Source organism: Protopterus annectens, chromosome 4.part0 (genome assembly GCF_019279795.1).
Source record: "Protopterus annectens isolate FY-2018-M chromosome 4.part0, PAN1.0, whole genome shotgun sequence".
In the NCBI taxonomy this organism is placed as follows: domain Eukaryota; kingdom Metazoa; phylum Chordata; order Ceratodontiformes; family Protopteridae; genus Protopterus; species Protopterus annectens.
The window spans coordinates 55840935-55859905 of NC_056733.1; the positions used below are offsets into that span (position 1 = coordinate 55840935).

Sequence of the window (18971 nt, forward strand, 5' to 3'; positions counted from 1 at the left end):
AATCAACTACAACCACTTCTACAGGGCAGACACAATGACTTGGCTCTAGTTCTGCCTACCAGGGAACAACTGGAAGCACCCTTGGGCGGAAAACTAGCCTTATTCTCCGACAACTGGCATTACATTACAGGAGACAAATGGACTTTACAAACAATAGACAAGGACTACAGGTTTCACTTCCATACTCTACCAAAAAAGAGAGGAATGCCAAACCTACCACCAAGCCAAAAAACAGACGCTCTAAGACAAATCAACAACTTACTAAGGATGAGAGCTATAGAAGAGGTGCCACCTATGGAACAAGGCCAAGGATTTTACTCCAGGCTTTTCCTTGTACTAAGAGAAGAAAATCAATGGAGACCTATTCTAGATTTGTCCGCACTGAACACATACCTCATTGTTCCAAAATTCAAAATGCTGACCCTCCAGCAACTTCTTCCCATGCTGGGCAAGGAGTCTTGGCTGGTGACTCTAGATCTCAAGGAGGCATACCTGCACGTCCCCATACGACCAGATTGCAGAAGACACCTCAGATTTCTTGCAGGATCAGAGCATTATCAATTCTCAGCATTGCCTTTTGGCTTATCTACTGCGCCCAGAGTATTCACGAAATGCCTGGCATCAGTAATTGCTCATTGCAGACTTCAGGGAATTCAAATTTACCCATACCTGGACGACTGCCTAATACAAGCGGACAACAAGGCAAAGTTAACAAAAGATTTGGAAAATGTCATACAATTGTTGCAAGCCTTGGGATACACAGTCAACATGCAAAAGTCAAGACTAGTACCATCCCAAAGGATAACATTCTTGGGTGCAGAATTAGACACATCAACTCAGATGGCTTTTCTCACAGAAGAAAAACAAAAGCAACTACCAGTCTACTTCATGACATTAACAACACAAACTCAGCTTACTGCAAGGAAAGTCCTGCAAGCCCTGGGTTACATGGCATCCTGCATAATATTGGTTCCACATGCCAGGCTGCATATGAGAAAGCTACAATGGTACCTAAGGAATGTATGGTCTCAACACAAGCACAGTCTAGAAGCCCAGATTCCAATAATTCCATGCCTGAAGCAAGAATTCCTGTGGTGGGCTCAGGCTTGTCAGTTGAACCAGTGGCTTGCCTTTCCACAAACCACAGCCAAGCCAGACCATCACCACGGACGCCTCAGACCTAGGATGGGGGGCACACATGGTGGACAAGTGTATACAAGGCCTATGGACCCAAGACCAGCTGAATCTACAGATAAATCTAAAGGAGATGCTGGCAGTGAAACATGCGATCCAGGCATTCAGACCACTCCTTCAACAGGGTCATCTGCTGATAAGGGCGGACAATACCACAGTCATGTGGTACATCAACAAACAGGGAGGTACACATTCATATCCTCTATGCCGGATGGCAATGGACCTGTGGAATGTGGCCCTGAACCTCAACATTCAACTTCAGGCCAGATTTGTACCAGGAAAAGAAAACTCTCTAGCAGACACCTTAAGCAGAACTACCACGGATGCTCACGAATGGATGCTGCATCCAGATATCTTCAAAGCCATAACAAAGAAATGGGGACTACCTGTTTGCCTCCCCACACAATCACCAATTGAAGAAATTCTGCACAAGAGCATACCACCCACTTGCTTGGAGGGTGGACTCCCTTTCCTTCAGCTGGAAAAACCTGACAGCATATGCATTTCCACCTCTTCCCTTGATGTACAAAGTTCTACTGAAGATCAGAGAGGATCAGCCAAGGGTAATTCTGATAGCTCCAGACTGGCCGAGGCAACATTGGTACCCGCTACTGAGAAGCATGTCTCGGACACACGCATGGCATCTACCTCTATGTCCCTTACTACTAACACAGGACAACTACAAGATCCGACATCCAAACTTGAAAACACTGCAGCTAGCAGCTTGGAATATTGCATAAAACAAAATAACCCAGGTTTATCTCAGAGGGTTAAGGACATTATCCTGGAGGCACGCAGACCCTCCACAAGGAAGACTTATTCAGCCAAGTGGAAAAGATACCTCATTTGGAGTGCAGCAAAGGGAGAAGATGTCTCATTGGCAAACATAGCACACATCCTGGAATATTTAGCAGAGCTGTTCCACAATGGCCTGTCTTACTCCTCCATTAAGATTCATGCATCAGCAATTTCAGCAGAATACAATATGGATCCTCCTGTCTTCTCTCATCCTCTTCTCAGGCAATTCTTGAGAGGAATCAAAAATGTAAAGCCTCCAAGGAAACCACCTTTACCTACATGGGATCTCAACTTTGTGCTGGAAAAGTTAAACTTCCCCATTTTGAACCAGCAGCAACAGCAGAATTACAATTCTTGTCTTGGAAAACTGCTTTCCTGCTAGCAATTACTTCAGCAAGAAGGGTATCTGAATTACAGGCATTAATGGCAGTACAACCCTTCCTTATCTTCCATCAGGACAGAGTCTCTCTCAGAACTAACCCTACCTTTATGCCAAAAGTGGTCTCCAGAGTATCATTGAACCAAGCTATTCATTTACCTACATTCTTCCCCAACCCACAGAACAGGGGGGAAAGATTGCTACATACCTTGGATGTGCACAGACAATTACGCTACTATCTGGACAGAACTAAGACCAGCAGAAAAACTGACCAGCTTCTGGTAGCATATGCAACAGGAATGCAAGGAAAAGCAATTTCAAAACAGACAATCTCAAAATGGATAGGAAATTGCATTCGATTTTGCTACTCTTTTCATGGAAAGACAACTCCTGATAATATCAGACCTCATTCCACAAGAGCTACAGCCACCACTACAGCTTTTCTACGAGGAGTGGCTACCAAAGACATTTTAGAAGCTGCTACTTGGAGCTCCGTGCATACATTTGCCAAGCATTACAATCTTCCCTTATACCCTAGATCCCGAGCAGGTTTTGCAACTGCTGTTTTGCAAGGGATCTTAACTACACCATCTTTATCTTGGTGCCTCCTCCCCCAGTTTGGCTATGGTATTCTACCCATATGTTAGGACTGCAGATGCATCCTTGAAGGACATAGTACAGTTTTGTACCTACCATAAATGTAGATGTCCGATAGGTATGCATCTGCAGTCAGGATTACCCACCCTCCTTCCCCTCTGTGGTATTCCTAGGGTATTTACCCCTCTTGTAGCTAGCTGGGGGAATCTATTATGGTGTATTTGTTTGTATATATGTATATATATATATATATATATATATATTTTTTTTTTATATTGTTTGCTCTCTACTGTTTGGAATTATTTGCATTTATCCAAATTTAGCCCTACTAGAGGGCACCTGGCATCTGGGGCAAGAAACACTGAGGAAAATGGCGTCGGCTGATGCCTTTATACCCAATAAACAGCAGCTATGACGTCAGGTGAAGTGCGACATCAGCCGAGGCCAGACCCAGACTTTGGAATCTGGCCGACCGAAGGGCTGCCTGAGGCAGGACAACCCATATGTTAGGTATGCATCTGCAGTCCTATCGGACATCTACATTTATGGTAGGTACAAAACTGTACTTTCTGTAGGGCTAAAATGTTGGGACTACTACTATCTCAGTAGCTTTAAAGAAACCCAGTATGCATGCCGGCATTAAAAAGCACGTTATGTACATAGAGGATGATTGCACTGTTGTCCTTGAAATTTTGTGTTCACTTATTCTGTTAGTAACCATTTTCCCTTCCAGCATGATAGTAACATTTTTTTTCCCTTTGTTTTTTAAATTGCAGATGAAGACTGTGAGTGTTGCCTTGGTACTGTGCCTAAATGTTGGTGTGGATCCACCTGATGTAGTGAAAACTACTCCTTGTGCGCGGTTGGAGTGCTGGATAGGTAGGCCACATGTTTATATTCATTTCATGACTTCTTACATTTGTGTATAAAATGGTACTACTACAGTACACAATTTATTTTAATGTACACCTGATGACCCATCTTTAATCATCTTCATTCATCTTGAATAATTTCCTCTAGTCTTGTGTGGAAGTAAATGCAACATATTTACAACTGCTATGTACAATTAGTTGTACTGCAGAGCCATGAAGTATGACTGATCATAAAAAGAGTTAAATATGTTTTTTTTGTTGTTAACTTAAAAGATCAGTGGCTTATCTGCTGTTGTAGTGAGGGATTGAGTTTTTAGGTACTGTTGTCTAGTCTGCAGTTTCTCTGTTTTGGAGACACAGGAGAAGTGCAGTATTTGGTTTTCAGAGGAATCATATTGGTGCACATCACTAATGATCTCTGCATTTAACGTTGGGCTTTCTTTGTATATATTACTGTTGCAGTAGAATTCCTGGAATATGTTGTATGGAAGTAATCTGCAGGCTACCCTCTTTCCAGCTGGACTGTCTTTCAAAGATTTCGAGATGATTGTCATGGGGCTGAGATCCTTCTTACATGAGGTTAAAAGCCTGTCTGTCTCATAAGAGGATATTTACGTGTATCATCTTTTTTTCTTTTCTCCCCTTTGTGTAGAGTGCAGTTACTAATTTTGATTTTTCGCCTGTGAAGAATCTTTGAAAAGATAAGTGCTGCTTTTGGGGGGGGGGGGGTGCATGTGTGCATGCATGCAAATATACACTATGTTTTTATATATATATATATATATATATATATATATATATATATATATATATATATATATATATATATATATATAGAGAGAGAGAGAGATTCAATATATGCAAGTATTTGTATGTATATATGTTGTATATACTTTGAAGTTTATAACTGTATATATGTATAATATATATATATATATATATATTTTTTTATATATATATATATATATATATATATATATATACATACACACACACCACACTACACAGTGGATAGAAAATGTGTACACACCCCTGGTAAAATGCCAGGATTTTGTGATGATGCCACAAGAAATCATTTCAAAACGTTTCCCACCTTTAATGTGACCTATAACCTGTACAATTCAATTGACAAATCTGCTAGGGGGAAAAATATAAAAAATAAAAAACGTACAATAAGCTAGTTGCATAAGTGTGCACACCCTTAAACTAATACTTTGTTTAATCATCTTTTGATTTAATTACAGCATTCAGTCTTCTGGAGTACACACCTGCCATCAATTAGAGTGACTGATTAACCTCTCATAAAGTTGAACTGTCCTAGTAGGATTTTCCTGACATTTAGTCAGTTGTCTGCTATAGCAAAAGCCATGGTTCACAGAGAGCTTACAAAGCATCAAAGGGATCTCATTGTTGAAAGGTGTCATTCAGGAGAAGGGTACAAAACATTTTCCACAGCGTTGGATATACTATGGAGCACAGTGAAGCTAGCCATCAAAAGGTAGAGAAAATATGGGACAAACGTGACGTTACAAAGAACTGGATGTCCCTCCAAAATTGATTTAAAGACAAGACTAAAACTGGTCAGGGAGGCTGCCAAGAGACCTACAGCGTCACTGAAGGAGTTGCAGGAATTTCTGGCAAGTACTGGTTGTGTACTACATGTGACAACAATCTCCCGTATTCTTCATATGTCTGGATTGTGGGGTAGGGTTGCAAGACGGAAGCCTTTTCTTACACAGAAAAACATCCAGGCCTGGCTAAAATTTGCAAAACAATGCATCAAGTCTCCCAAAAGCATGTGGGAACATGTGTTATGGCCTGGTGAGGCCAAGGTTGAACTTTTTGCTCACAATTCCAAAAGATATGTTTGGCTCAAAAACAACACTACGCATCACCAAAAGAACACCATCCCCACGATGAAGCATGGTGGTGGCAGTATCATTCTTTGAGGTTGCTTTTCCTCAGCTGTAACTGTGGCTTTAGTCAAGGTTGAGGGAATTATGAACAGTTCCAAATACCAGTCACTTTTGGCCCAAAACCTTCAGTCATCTGCTAGAAAGATGAAGAGGAATTTCACCTTTCAACAAGACAATGACCCCAAGCATACATCCAAATCAACTAAAGAATGGGTTCACCAGAAGAAAATTTAAGTTCTGAAATGGCCCAACCAGAGCCCAGACCTAACTCCAATAGAAAATCTGTGGGGTTACCTGAAGAGGGCTGTGAACAAGAGATGCCCTTGCAATCTTACAGATTTGGAGCACTTTTGCAAGGAAGAGTTGGCAAATATTGCCAAGTCAAGATGTGATATGCTGTTAGACTCCTACCCAATAAGATTTAATGCTATAATTAAATCAAAAGGTGTTTCAACAAAGTATTAGTTTTGTGCACACTTATGCAACCAGCTTATTTTACGTTTTTTATTTTTTTATTTTTTTTTTTTTCCTGTAACAGATTTGTTTGTTTTTCAATTGAATTGTAGAGGTTATAGGTCACATTAAAGGTCGGAAAAGTTTTGAATTTTTTTTTGTGGTCTTTATATCACAAAGAAACTGGCATTTTAACAGGGGTGTGTACACTTTTTATATCCACTATGTGTGTGTGTGTGTGTGTGTGTATATATATATATATATATATATATATATATATATACACACACACACACACAAAAACTATATATATATATATATATATATATATATATTTATATACACACACACACAAAAAAAAATATATATATATATATATATATATATATATGTACACACACACACATGCGCACATACAGATGTGTGTATATGCACACACACATCACGATATTGAGAACAAAAAAATGATGGGGAGGATGCCAAAACCATGGTTCATTTAGTCTTTCTGAACAGTGATGAGTTAGTCATTTCCCCTCCCTTATCCTGTTTTTGGTTACTTAACAGCTGCCAGCATTACTCCTTTGCATATGTTAGTTTGTGGATTGTGAGCGAGAGTAATGCTCAGTCACTGTCAGTAGCCAGGGTATTTTAGGTGGGCAAGATTAGTGTAATAGTTAAGAACTTCTCCTCATAGACACAAGCTACAGTGTTTGATTCTGATCTTAGATAAGCTAAAAATGGACCTTCAGGGCAGTTAAACTAGTATTCACTCATGAACCTGTTAAATGTACTAATCCTATATCTGTGTCTAGCTATGAAGCTATGAAACTGTATCCCTAAACCAAATATTCTATCCCTCAGTGTAGTCCTAAAACTCTACCCAAACCTATTTTATTTAAAAAATGATAAAGGGATTTGCTTCTTTACCTACAATGTGTGACCTTCATTTTACTGACAAAGCTGCACACTGTTGACCTTATTAAACTGCTTCCACACTGCCTTTAGATGCTAGATAAAAGTAACCTCAACTCCAGTCTCTTCCTCTCCTTCCTCCAAGTTGATCGGCTTTTGGGGAGGTTAACCACAATGCCAGATAGGTGAGTGATGAGCTTCTTTGTATACAGGCACATCATAGAATTTGTAACTATTCCATACTTAATGGAAATCTCATCAATTCCAGAGGAAGAGCTTTAGGGTTCACGTTTTCTTCTCTAACAGATTTTATAACAAGAGATACTTGAGATTCCAATGGAAGAAAGTTCAAGATTTTACTCCAGTTGTCTCTGATACGCAAGGAGGATGGGCCATACAAATTGGTTTTGGATCTTGGAGAGCTCACTTGTTTTCTAGAAGTAACAGAATTCATGCTACTTGCCCTTCAGTCTATGACGCTGTTATTTTTGTCTGGGGTTTGTTATAATGTGAGACCTAAAGGGCACACACCTCCATGTCTGAGCTCACAGTTGATCACAGGATTCAGGTCTGGCCCCTTCACTACCAAGTTACTTCCCTGCCCCTTGGCATCTCTAATATACCTAGGGTGTTCATAAACCACTTAACATCTATTTCAGGAATGGAAGGGGTACTCATTTCCTATTAGTTAGATGATTTAACTTCTTCAAGCCCATATGGTACATGAAGTTTTAGTCGGTCTGTAAATCTTTGGAGGGTTGTGTCGGGAATTCTCAATCAGTCTACCAAATCTTAGAATACTCATTGGGGCTGCTCTGAGCACAGAAGTGTGTGTAGGTTTACCGTCTTAAAGACAAGGTCAAGTTCCTGTAAACATTCATTCTTCACTAGGCCAGTGGGAACTGTACAACATCCAGGGACTTTCTCAGGACTTTGGACTTGATAGCCTCAGTGGTCCCCATGGCTCCTCTTTGCCATATCGTGTATGAGAAAAAGTTGTTGCAGAAATGATTCTTGGAGTTTCTGCTTGCAAAAGCATGACAGCTGAACTAGCTATCTGTCAGCGTTCTTTCCCTTCCCTTCCCCCTTCTGACCTGCTGGACTCTGTACCAGTGTCAGGACATTGATGGTATAAAGTAATATTTTCTGGTGCAGTCTTCCAGACACGTGTCCGAAGTGTTTCTCTGCAAGCCTCTGCTAAAAATGGGCTCTGTTCCAGTTGGACTTTCCCAGTAAGCAAATGTTAAGTAAAATAAATAACAGGCTTAGGAGATGCTGCTAGGAGCCAGTGCGCCATCCACCCAGGGATGACCAGTCTCTGGTAGAAGAGCACAACCGTATGGACCCTCCAGGCTGCTGCTTATACCTGAGGAGGAGAATGACTGCTGGTTGGAGAGAGGGAGAACAGTAAAGTGTAATGTGGGTACCCACCCCAAATCAAAAGTGTACCATGGATAGAAGAAAAGGAGGGAGGAAGTCTTACTGCAGTAGTGAATCTACTTCACCCTCTATAGTTATGATAAGTTCCTAACACAGTGATGATTAAAGTTGATAGGACCTCATTTTGAACATCTCATCAGAAGGACAACACACTCATGAAGGCAGCATAGAAGTGTTTGCATAAATATTTTTACATCCTAAGTAGATTTCAGATAATTATTCTACAGGTAGACAGCAGCTCTTGCAGGTAAGATGAGAACAAAAGAAATACTGGAAACACGATTTTAGGGAATGTAGCATTTATCTGCCAATATAGGATTTTCCAATGAAATAGAACTGAGTACTTAATTTTCTTTTTAATTGGACTGCAGGACAACTGAATTACCTCCAACAGGTACTTCGAACCAACGGAACACTCAAACAAAAGAAGCACCCTAGGGCCCCGAGAGAAAGAAGCACCTATCAACATAGGATATTGTTTCCTCTGAAGCATTTCCTTCAGTAATGACGCGAGGATACCATTTTTTTATTTTTATTTTTTATTCCTCAGTCACTTCCTTTTGTTGCCGAGGTTCCATAAATGCCACAACTTTGGACTAGGGCTGGACTGTTTACCTGCTTAAATTTAGAAGGTTCGGTAGTAACTAGGCTTTGTAGTTGTGGTGAATATTCACACTAGGAGCATGAGGTTTTGTTATGGGCCAAAGCTTAGTGCACTTCATTTCCTGCATTTCTGAAGTCTCTCGTCTTTGTTTATTAAAACTGCTGAAGAATGTCATTAGAGATAATTGTTTTCTCATTCTCCTGCAGTACATGTCCCCTTGAGGAGTTTATTTTTTTCTTGTTAATTCGAAACAAAGTGATTCTCATTAAGACCTTGTAAGTGTGTAGGTTAAGCTGTCTGTCTGCTTCCATGAAGTGCTTATTCCTTGATCTTTTAGTGCCGCAGTGTTAAGTACATGTTCAGCCAGCACCTGCTTACTAAAGTGCACGGATAGGATTTTATATTGTACTGCACTGAAGTGATTTGTGCTATTTTGTTTTTGGCACAGGAAAGCATTTTTTTATGTGCATTAAGCCATTACTGATTAAAAATTCCCTCACATTTGTCAGCTGTATATAAAAATTAATAAATATTCTACACATTTTAAATTATTCTAATATAATTCTGTTTTTAGATGGTAGAATTTGTTGTTAATATTCTATTGTAAATGTTTCCTACCTTTACAATTACAGCAGGTATTCTATACTGACACCGAAAATGTGCGCAGGATGATTATTCATTTATCTGTCCGTGAGTGAGCACTCACAGAAAATTGGGTTTGCCTTTTGAAGGCTGAGATTTAGCCCACTGAACAAACTCATGTTTTGTTGACCTTTGAAGATATAGCCATGTGTTGTGTATTAAATACTGGTTTATTGCAACTTATATTTTCTTGGCATGATATTTGCTAGCAGAGATGGTCTTTTGTGCAGACTGGAATTTCCCAGTGTTTGACCCTCCCAGCAGTGTGACAGGGTTTACTATCAAAATGTTGAAATTCACATGGTCGACGTTCATAACATCGAAAGTCATTACACTGAATGTTCAAAATACCGAAAAAAAGTCTAAATTTAAATGGTTGAAAAACACCTGCAAACTAACACTAGTGTTTTTGCAGGGGGCTGCACCCCTCACACCTCCTGCTACTTGTATATTACAACTCTGAGATTGCACAACAGTACAGACAAGGGAAAATCCTTGCCCTGTTTGCAACATAATGTCGACAGGTAATTTACATACACTTCCTGTCGACCAAATGAACCATTTAATATTCATGTGTCGACCATATGAGTTGATCATATGAATGTTAGACCAAATGAATTTTAACATTTTGATAGTAAACCATGTGACAGACTAGTTGCCTGACCTCCATCATGATCCATGCAGAAATCCCAGTTTTGCAGCATGAAGAAATGACTTCGAATGGGTCTTATATTTTTTACCAACATGAGAACCTGTCTACTCGTGGTACCACCTGGATTTAGCTGTAGACAGTCACTGCTTCAAAGACTCCTTCCCCACAGCACAAATCCCAGGAAGTAATTTTTTATAGTGACTTGTTTGTTAACTGTTCTGTGCTTGGGAGAGTCTTATTTTACCTGTAAGATATGGTAGCCTATTATGCGGGTACAGTTCAGTACTGATTCGGGAAGACCATCCTTCATTGTCATGTTTGCATTATTTACTGCATCCATTTATTCGCCATAGATTCTCTTGCCAGTAAACATTGTCTCCTGTTCTTCCTTCCCTTATAGTTGTTAATGTTTATGTATTTGCAGCTCTACTAGCAAACAGTGTCACATCATGTGATTCTTTTCAGACGTTTTTATTTCTTTGTGTCTCTTTTTAGCTAGACTTCTGCATGACGTCTGTTGGATGGAGGTAGGAGCTACATGTTTTGTTTCGTTTGATGTTTTGGGGGTACAGTGGTTTCTGTTCTTGGGGAGCCTTCTTTCCTGCCATGCTGTGGCTTTTCCTGAACCCTTTCTCATACTCCAGCAGGCTTTTCTGTTATACATACAAATTCCATTTTATTCTTGAGATGAGCAGCACTTAAAGTAGAATTTATGTGCCTCAGAAACGTGGCCATGTTGTTTAAGAAGTTCAGTAAGTCATTGGGCAGTGGTAAGTTACATACCCACATGACTTAGATGTTAGGATTAAGTACTACACAATGTTCATTGTGCCAGCAGTGTTTTGTGGTTAGTAGTACAGTAAATGTTCTATCTACACCATGGCACCAATGCTGTTTCTTGTTTCTGAAAAGAGAAAAATTTATCATCATTATTGTTTGGTCAGACATTTCATTTGTCTTTGATTTTGGTGGGATTAGCATAATGGTTAAAGTATTTACCTCACAGACACAAGGTATGAGGTTTGATTTTCACCGTTAATTGGAAATTGGCTAGCTTAAAATGGGCAGCAAGTGTAGTACTTACGGGAACCTACACTTGGAAGTATATTTTAACTTTCCATGTCTGTAGCAAGAGGACAAGGCTGTCCTAAATAGTTTTTTTTTTGGGGGGGTGAAGTTTTTTAAGCTGCATTCATATTTTGCCAGGTGGCTGTCCCACTACAGTCTTTCTAGGACTCCTGTTTTGCTGTAATGCCATACCTTTACTCTTACTGCTGTGCATTTGGTGCACTTTGTTCCAAACACTGGTCAGAGATGAGGGCTAAAAGCCTTACCCAGTCTGTGTCCATGTTCTTCCTTTTGCTGTATATACAGGTTTTGCTCTAGGTTTATTTCACTGACTGTTACCTTGGTTCCCCTGTGCAGTTCACGTGGATATTGGTGCTCCTTAGGCCAGCAAGTCTTGTCTTATTTGCTTTGAATCTAGGCTGTTCTTTTATCGCACTTTCTTTATAGAGTGATTTTCTAGCTTTACAATTTTTGTGTTCCTAGTGCCATACTACTTTGTTTTGGACATTTTTTGAAAGGCGCAATTGCTGGTGTGTTGTTTATGTTCAACTGCGGTGGTGGTGCTGTGGTAGCTTTGTCACCTCACAGTAAGACGCTGTCCGGTTCGATTCTCAGCTAGAGCGTCTTCTGCGTGGAGACATGCGTGAATGGGCGTACCTTCGTTGAAGGTTGTGCGTCAGGCCTGGCAAGCCGGTACGTAAAAATCAACTGCCAATCATTAGCGGACTGGCGTTCCGCTGTGGCGACCCCTAACCAGGAAAAGCCGAAAGACGCAAACAAACAGGTGTAAGGATTGTTGCTGTAGGAAATAAATTCAGGGGATTGTGCAGTAGGAAAGTGGCAAGGCCTGTGGGATTCCCTGACGGAACATAAGGATGTAGTCTTAAATCATTGTTTCTGGGAGGTGGGGAAGAGCTACCTCTTAAAAATGCATTGCCCATTTACCATTTCTTCCTAATCATAAAGAATCTGTTATTTTGCGAAGAAAGAAATGATGGTATGAACTCTGAAAAAATTTGTTAGAAATTTAATGATTTTAATGAAATGGAAAAAAACTTTAGAAAGTGACTCTCTCACTTTTCAGACTGAATTAAGGACACGTCATTGGAACCATCTGCAGAAAACTTGTAACAAGGTTACTTGTATGCATAAAAGCTGCTTAAGATGTTTGAAGATGTGTTCCTAAGTAAAGATTAATAACATTTGAGGCATATATGGTGAGGTGATTCCAAGATGGCCGCCGACTAGTCTAGTCCTTACTCTCTGAGCTCCTCACAGCTATTTAACTTTTGTTTTTTTTTACAACTTTACATCAACCTTTTTCCTCAAATTTTTATACTAAAAGATTTTATAAATCTTTTTCTACGCATTTGGATTATTTTTTCTTCTGGAATTATTATCCTGGGATTTATTTTACCTCAGAACATTCTTGGTCTCTCTGCTGCTGGGACTCCTACTGCTCCAGTCTGTTCCTGGTTCCTGGTATCCTGCTAACTGCATTCCATTTCTGGGCATGGCTACAAAATCTGACTCCATGGAGACTCAGCCTACAAAGGCCAAATATACTTCAATGCTCTCTCCTGAAAAAGATTCAGGTTCAAAAAGACTGAAATCATCTAGACAACCTACAGAAACTTTTAATGTAAGTAATAAAGATTTAAATGGCTCAAATTTCCTTTTAGAAGAACTAAAAATAGCATTAAAACCAATCCAAAGTGCTATACAAAACTTTTCAGAACAGTTTACAGACTTTAGTAAATCTTTAAAGCAAATAAACGATAGTATTGTTACTATTGAAAATAAAATCTTAGCTTTGGAGGTTAAAACAGACTTATTGGAAAGTGACTTTAAATCTAGAGATAAAACTGTTTCAGATTTACAAGCTAAAATATTGGATCTGGAAGCCAGGAGTCGAAGAAATAACATCATTATTCGTGGTTTACCTGAATCTTATGACAATAAAAACTTGTTATCTGTGACTAAAAATATCTTTGAAACACTGTTAAATTGTGAAGCTTCTTCAAAATCTATAATTGTAGAGAGAGCACACAGAGCACTGCATACAAAGCAAGATTCTTCCACACCAAGGTTAATTTATACTAAGTTACTAAACTTTCAAGACACTTTCCAGATCCTAGAAACTGCTAAAACAAAGAAACAATTCATATGGAAGTCTCACAAACTATCATTTTCCCAAGATCTTCCTGCACAGATCAAATTAAATAGACAAAAACTAGCCCCTATTGTGCTGACTTGATAAAAAGAGGGATTAGATTTCGAATGGCATATCCTAATACCTTGTCTTTCACAGCTAATGACAAAAGATTTGTATGTTCAGATCCTAAAGATGCAAAAGACATTTTTCTTAAAACATTTAAAAAGCTTCCTGACACTGTATCTTAATATTCTACTGTTAAAGAACTACAATAAGGTTTGATCTTTTCTTTTCTTTAATCTGACAGTATTTGTGTTACATGATTTGTAATTCTGGTGTGACATAATTATATTACCTTAAGAACTTGTCATGTAATTTACACATGATGGATTTGGTGTGACAGTGTGCAGTGACAGGATATATGCTTGTTAGATTTGTGTGGATTAATAGAAGCATTTAAATTCCTGTATTTACTTTTTTCTCTTTCTCTCACATATGCTTGCTGTGTAAATAGATAATATGTTAATTTTACTACAAGCTTTGGAGTTACAGCCTTCTGTGTAAGCTAAATGATTTTTGGAGGGAAAAACATTCCATCTCAACATTCTAGCAAGAAAATCTTCCCCTCAGAGTTCCAGCTGATGCTCTGCATGAACATGCACACACTACAGTCTCTTTTGGGATGGATGGTGATGTCATCATTTGTGAGGAAAGAAGGACAGTTTCAAATACACAAGTCTGCTTGTTTTCAACAAGTATTCAATAGCACTAACTTTTTAATAGATCTGGCTATTATTTAAAGTGTTTTCTCTTCATAAATGAAGGTTGCCTTTTAAATTTAAACGGATTCATGTCACATAATATATTCAGTGACTTTTAGTGTATCTCTGCATGACTTCAAAGCAAGCTGCTACTTTCATAAAGCAGAGTGAAAATGTTTCTGGAAACAAATGAACAGGTTAGTTTTATATATTAAAATTCTAAAGGATGTGTAAAGAAATGAACATATTTTCCTATTCAGAATATTTTTTCATACAATATTTTATATTATACTGAAGTGTTTAATTTGACAAATGTTACAAAGTATACCTGTTCATATGAAAGTTTCATGTTCTTTCTATTCTCTGCTCTCTCTCTCTTCTCAGAGGCTGGATGTGATATTTATGATTAGTAGTTTGTTTAAGAAAGCCTTTACTTATTTGAAAGGTTTGAAATAACTACCTTTAATATGATTAGCTGAATCTACATGTATATATTTAAGCCCTTAGATTTACTGCATTTAGCTTGCTTGTTTCTGTTTTAATTAGATGTTCAAAATGTTACTTTAAAAGCCTTGTCTTTTCATGCTGTTTTGTTATGTTACATCTATAGCTTAGTAGAATAGTATGGCTACATAACCTAACAGAGTCATTAGTAAAATATTCAAAAAGTAGATTTAAAATTATATGTATGCACATTGTTGTACATTCAGTCCAATATATATGATGCTGTTTAAGTTACTATTTAATAATATAATTATACTTTATTCATGTATATTAACTAGTGTTAAAACCTTACAGCTTATAATATTTCATTTTGAATAGTTCCTGTACTATTATTATCTAGTTAATAGATGCATCTCCAGACTGAATTGTTTTTCATTTTGAGATATGGTTGCTTGGTAGTTGTTTTTGCTTTATTTGAACTATAACTAAATACTCATTCTACAGGTATTAGTGCTTTTATCATACTAATGGTCATGTTGATTAATGAAATTATCACTAAAGTACTAAAGAAGGTTCAGTAGATAGTGCATGACTATTATCTTTAGTTCAGTAATGCTATGCTTATTTACTTATATTATAATGTTACCAGTTGGTTTTGTTATACTTATATATGTTATCTTACATATTTTTCAGTTTTAATTGTATTACTTCTTATGATAGAGTGTTCTAGTTAAGCAGAGTGTGATTTATTTATTATTTACTTGTTTCTCTTTCTCTTGAAATACTTGAGGAAATACATTTAATCATTATAAATTTCAATTTAAGGATAGGAGCTTTAGATTAGTATTAGAAGTAGGGATTAAGCATGTTGGATGTCTTGAAATTAGTTAATTTTGTATATATTTTTAGTAGTATTACTCGGACTTTATGTTATGTTAGGCTTCCTTTGAGTAATTTGTATTCTAACTTGAGGTTATTATTATCTATAATTACAATGTTTTTTCATGTTCTTCTGCTCTTCCTTTATCACATGGGAATTGGTGGGTAGGCACTAGGGTTAGGATAAAGGTTATTATTATACATTTCATGGTTCTTAAAAACTTTTTCTTTTTTTTCAACAAATGTTATTTGATGACTTGCTTGAATACTTAAAGACCGTTTTTTCTTTTATTTTTTCTTCTTCTTTTTAATGTTGTGTTGGATTTGCACCTTGAGTTCACTTTTATAGCATCAATAATGATTATACTTGTAGAATATGCCTGTTGACATAATTTTAGATTCTTGGAATGTTAGAGGCATTCAAGATAAAGCGAAAAGTCACTATTATTTCATATGATCTTTAAATCACAGGCTAACATTTGTTTTATTCAAGAGACCCATATTTCACGTATTGATTGGAATAAAGAGTTAAAAAAAATGGATCAAAAGATTATAGCTTCAGGTGACTCATCTAACTCCAGAGGTGTAGCTATAATCATTAAACAAAAAATTCATTGGGAATATTATTGATGAGAAATTTGATGATGAGGGAGGTGGTGCTTATTTACCGCTTCTATTGCTGGTTTGGACAAACCCTTATTAATTTTAAATCTATATGGCCCATGTAATTCACAACATTTGTTCATTTTAAAAATTTACAATATTCTTGCATCCTATAAGGATCATCATATTATAGTGGGTGGTGACTGGAATGCAGTTATAAACCCTGTAATTGATCGTTCGCTCCACTGTCACCTATAATCTTCAATCTACTCTGGCTATAAATGATTTGATGACAGAATATAATTTAATAGATCCCTCCGCACTGTTAAAAATATAAACAAGAATGATATATATACTTATTATTCTAAGTGCTATCATTCGTGGTCCAGATTAGACTTCTTTCTAATTTCAGATTATATTTCAAAATATATTGTGGACTTTACTACAGAACCCGGATTCTTTTCGGATCACTCAAGAATTTCACTAAAATTGAACATAAAACCCAATATCAAAAATAAAACTATGTTTAATAAGTGGACCTTAAATAATAACTTATTGTCAAATGAAGATATTTGCAAACAAGCTTCAGAAATCCTAAATGAAATGGTGAATAGTCTTGAATCATCAGACATTCCTTATGACATACAATGGGCTGCATGTAAAGCAAGATTAAGAGGTTTATTTATTAGTAAAGCTGCTTTTTTCAAAAAAACAATACTTTAAGAAAGAGGAATTCTTAAAATCAAGAATTTCTTCGTTGGAAAATCATCTTAGTCTGAACTATGATGCTACTTTAGAAAAACAAATTTTTGATTGTCAGAAAGATTTAATTTTGCTTCACCAAAATAACCTCTCCTTAGCTGAACAAAAGCTACTTGCTTCATATTCAGAGTGGGCCCAGGTTCCATCTAAATTGTTAGCGAGAATTATAAAGTTAACTTCAGAAATCCAAATATTACATCTTTATCTTATAATAGATTATATAATACTGATGAAGAGATTATTCAACTTTTCACCACTCTTTACACTGAGTTATATTCAGGTTCTTCTAATTCTGTTAAAGATAATCACTCAAAACTCTTTTTAGACTCTTTGCAGTTCCCTAAACTTAATGATAATCAGCAAAAACTACTTTCTACCCCTATATCGGTACAAGAAATCTCGGATTCAATAGATAATCTTAAATTGGGTAAATCTCCGGGACCTGATGGTTTTACTCCAGAATTTTTCAAAACTTTCAAATTGGTAGTTCTTCCCTTTCTATTTAAAGTTTACAATCATATAAGAATTAATGATATCTCAGATATTCATTGGAACACATCCAAAACCATTCTAATTCTAAAAAATAATAAAGATAAATCTGACCCAGTAAATTATAGACCCATTTCTTTAATTAACGTGGATATTAAGATTCTGTCATCTATTCTGGCTAACAGATTGAAACGGATTTTACCCTCAATTATCTCGTCAGATCAATCAGGTTTTATGTCTCAGAGACATGCTTGGGATAATACTCTATCTTTAGAGACTATACTTCATCTCATTAAGAAAAATCCAAACCCTATATATGCTTTGATTATAGATGCATCAAATGCCTTTGACAGAGTATGTTGGAACTTTCTATTTCAAACTGTTATGTTTTAATATTCCCTTATTCTTTATAAATTTTTTAAAAGTTTTATACAAGAATATGTTTACTAGACTATACATTAATGGTCAATTTTCTGCTCCGATAAAGATCACTAAAGGAACAAGACAGGGTTGTCCATTGTCCCCTTTTCTTTTCAACATTTACTTAGAACCTTTGCTATTGTTTATTACTCAAAATACTTTTCATAACATCCCTAGAATTCTTAATACTAATATTCATTTCTCTGCTTTTATGGATGATTTAGTAATCTACTTTCAAACTCCATTATCTGATTACAGAAAGATAATGAATTCTTTTGATTATTTTTCTTTGGTTTCCAACTATCTTTTAAATTCTACAAAAACTCATATTTTTCCCTTAAATCATTTAGCACACAAATCTTTTTTGTTTCCAGACGATCATTTTCAGTTTACTTATAATATAAAATATTTAGGAATCAATTTAGAACACAATAACAAATCTTCCTTTCAAAATAATATTAATAAATTATGGAACTCTATATTGTCTGATATGGACAGATGGAAGCATCTAAACCTTTCATTTCTTTCGAGGGTGGCCATTATTAAAATGAATATTCTGCCTAAATTTCTTTACAAATTCTCATCATCTGATCAGATAATTTCAAAAAAATTTTTTGAGTCTGTAAATAAAGCTTTGGCAAAATTCATATGGTTCCCTAAATCTGTTAGAATTTCCTATTCTAGATTGGCATTTTCGAAGGACAAGGGAGGTTTGGGTTTACCTAATCTTTATCTCTATTTGATTGTCTCAGCCAATAAACTTCTTACTATCTCTAAATTCAATAACACTTCTTATCCAAATCACTCTTTATGGATAAAATTATGGTATAATTATGTCATTTCTAATAATTTAAATCCTGAAGCTATTCCCTTTATCTCTCTGGATAGTTTATTTATTAAAAATATATCTACAGTATTTAAACAAAAGATT

At 36.6% G+C, this 18971-nt stretch overlaps 1 protein-coding gene across 1 annotated transcript in view; it reads left to right on the forward strand.

The window, feature by feature from the left end:
* The window catches only part of RPTOR (regulatory associated protein of MTOR complex 1), a 5042670-nt gene that overhangs the window by 424083 nt on the left and 4599616 nt on the right, over positions 1-18971 (forward strand). Inside the window, exon 2 of the mRNA XM_044068087.1 lies at positions 3745-3847. Within this exon, the coding sequence (XP_043924022.1) occupies positions 3745-3847 (103 nt within the window). The remainder of the gene's footprint in view (positions 1-3744; positions 3848-18971) is intronic.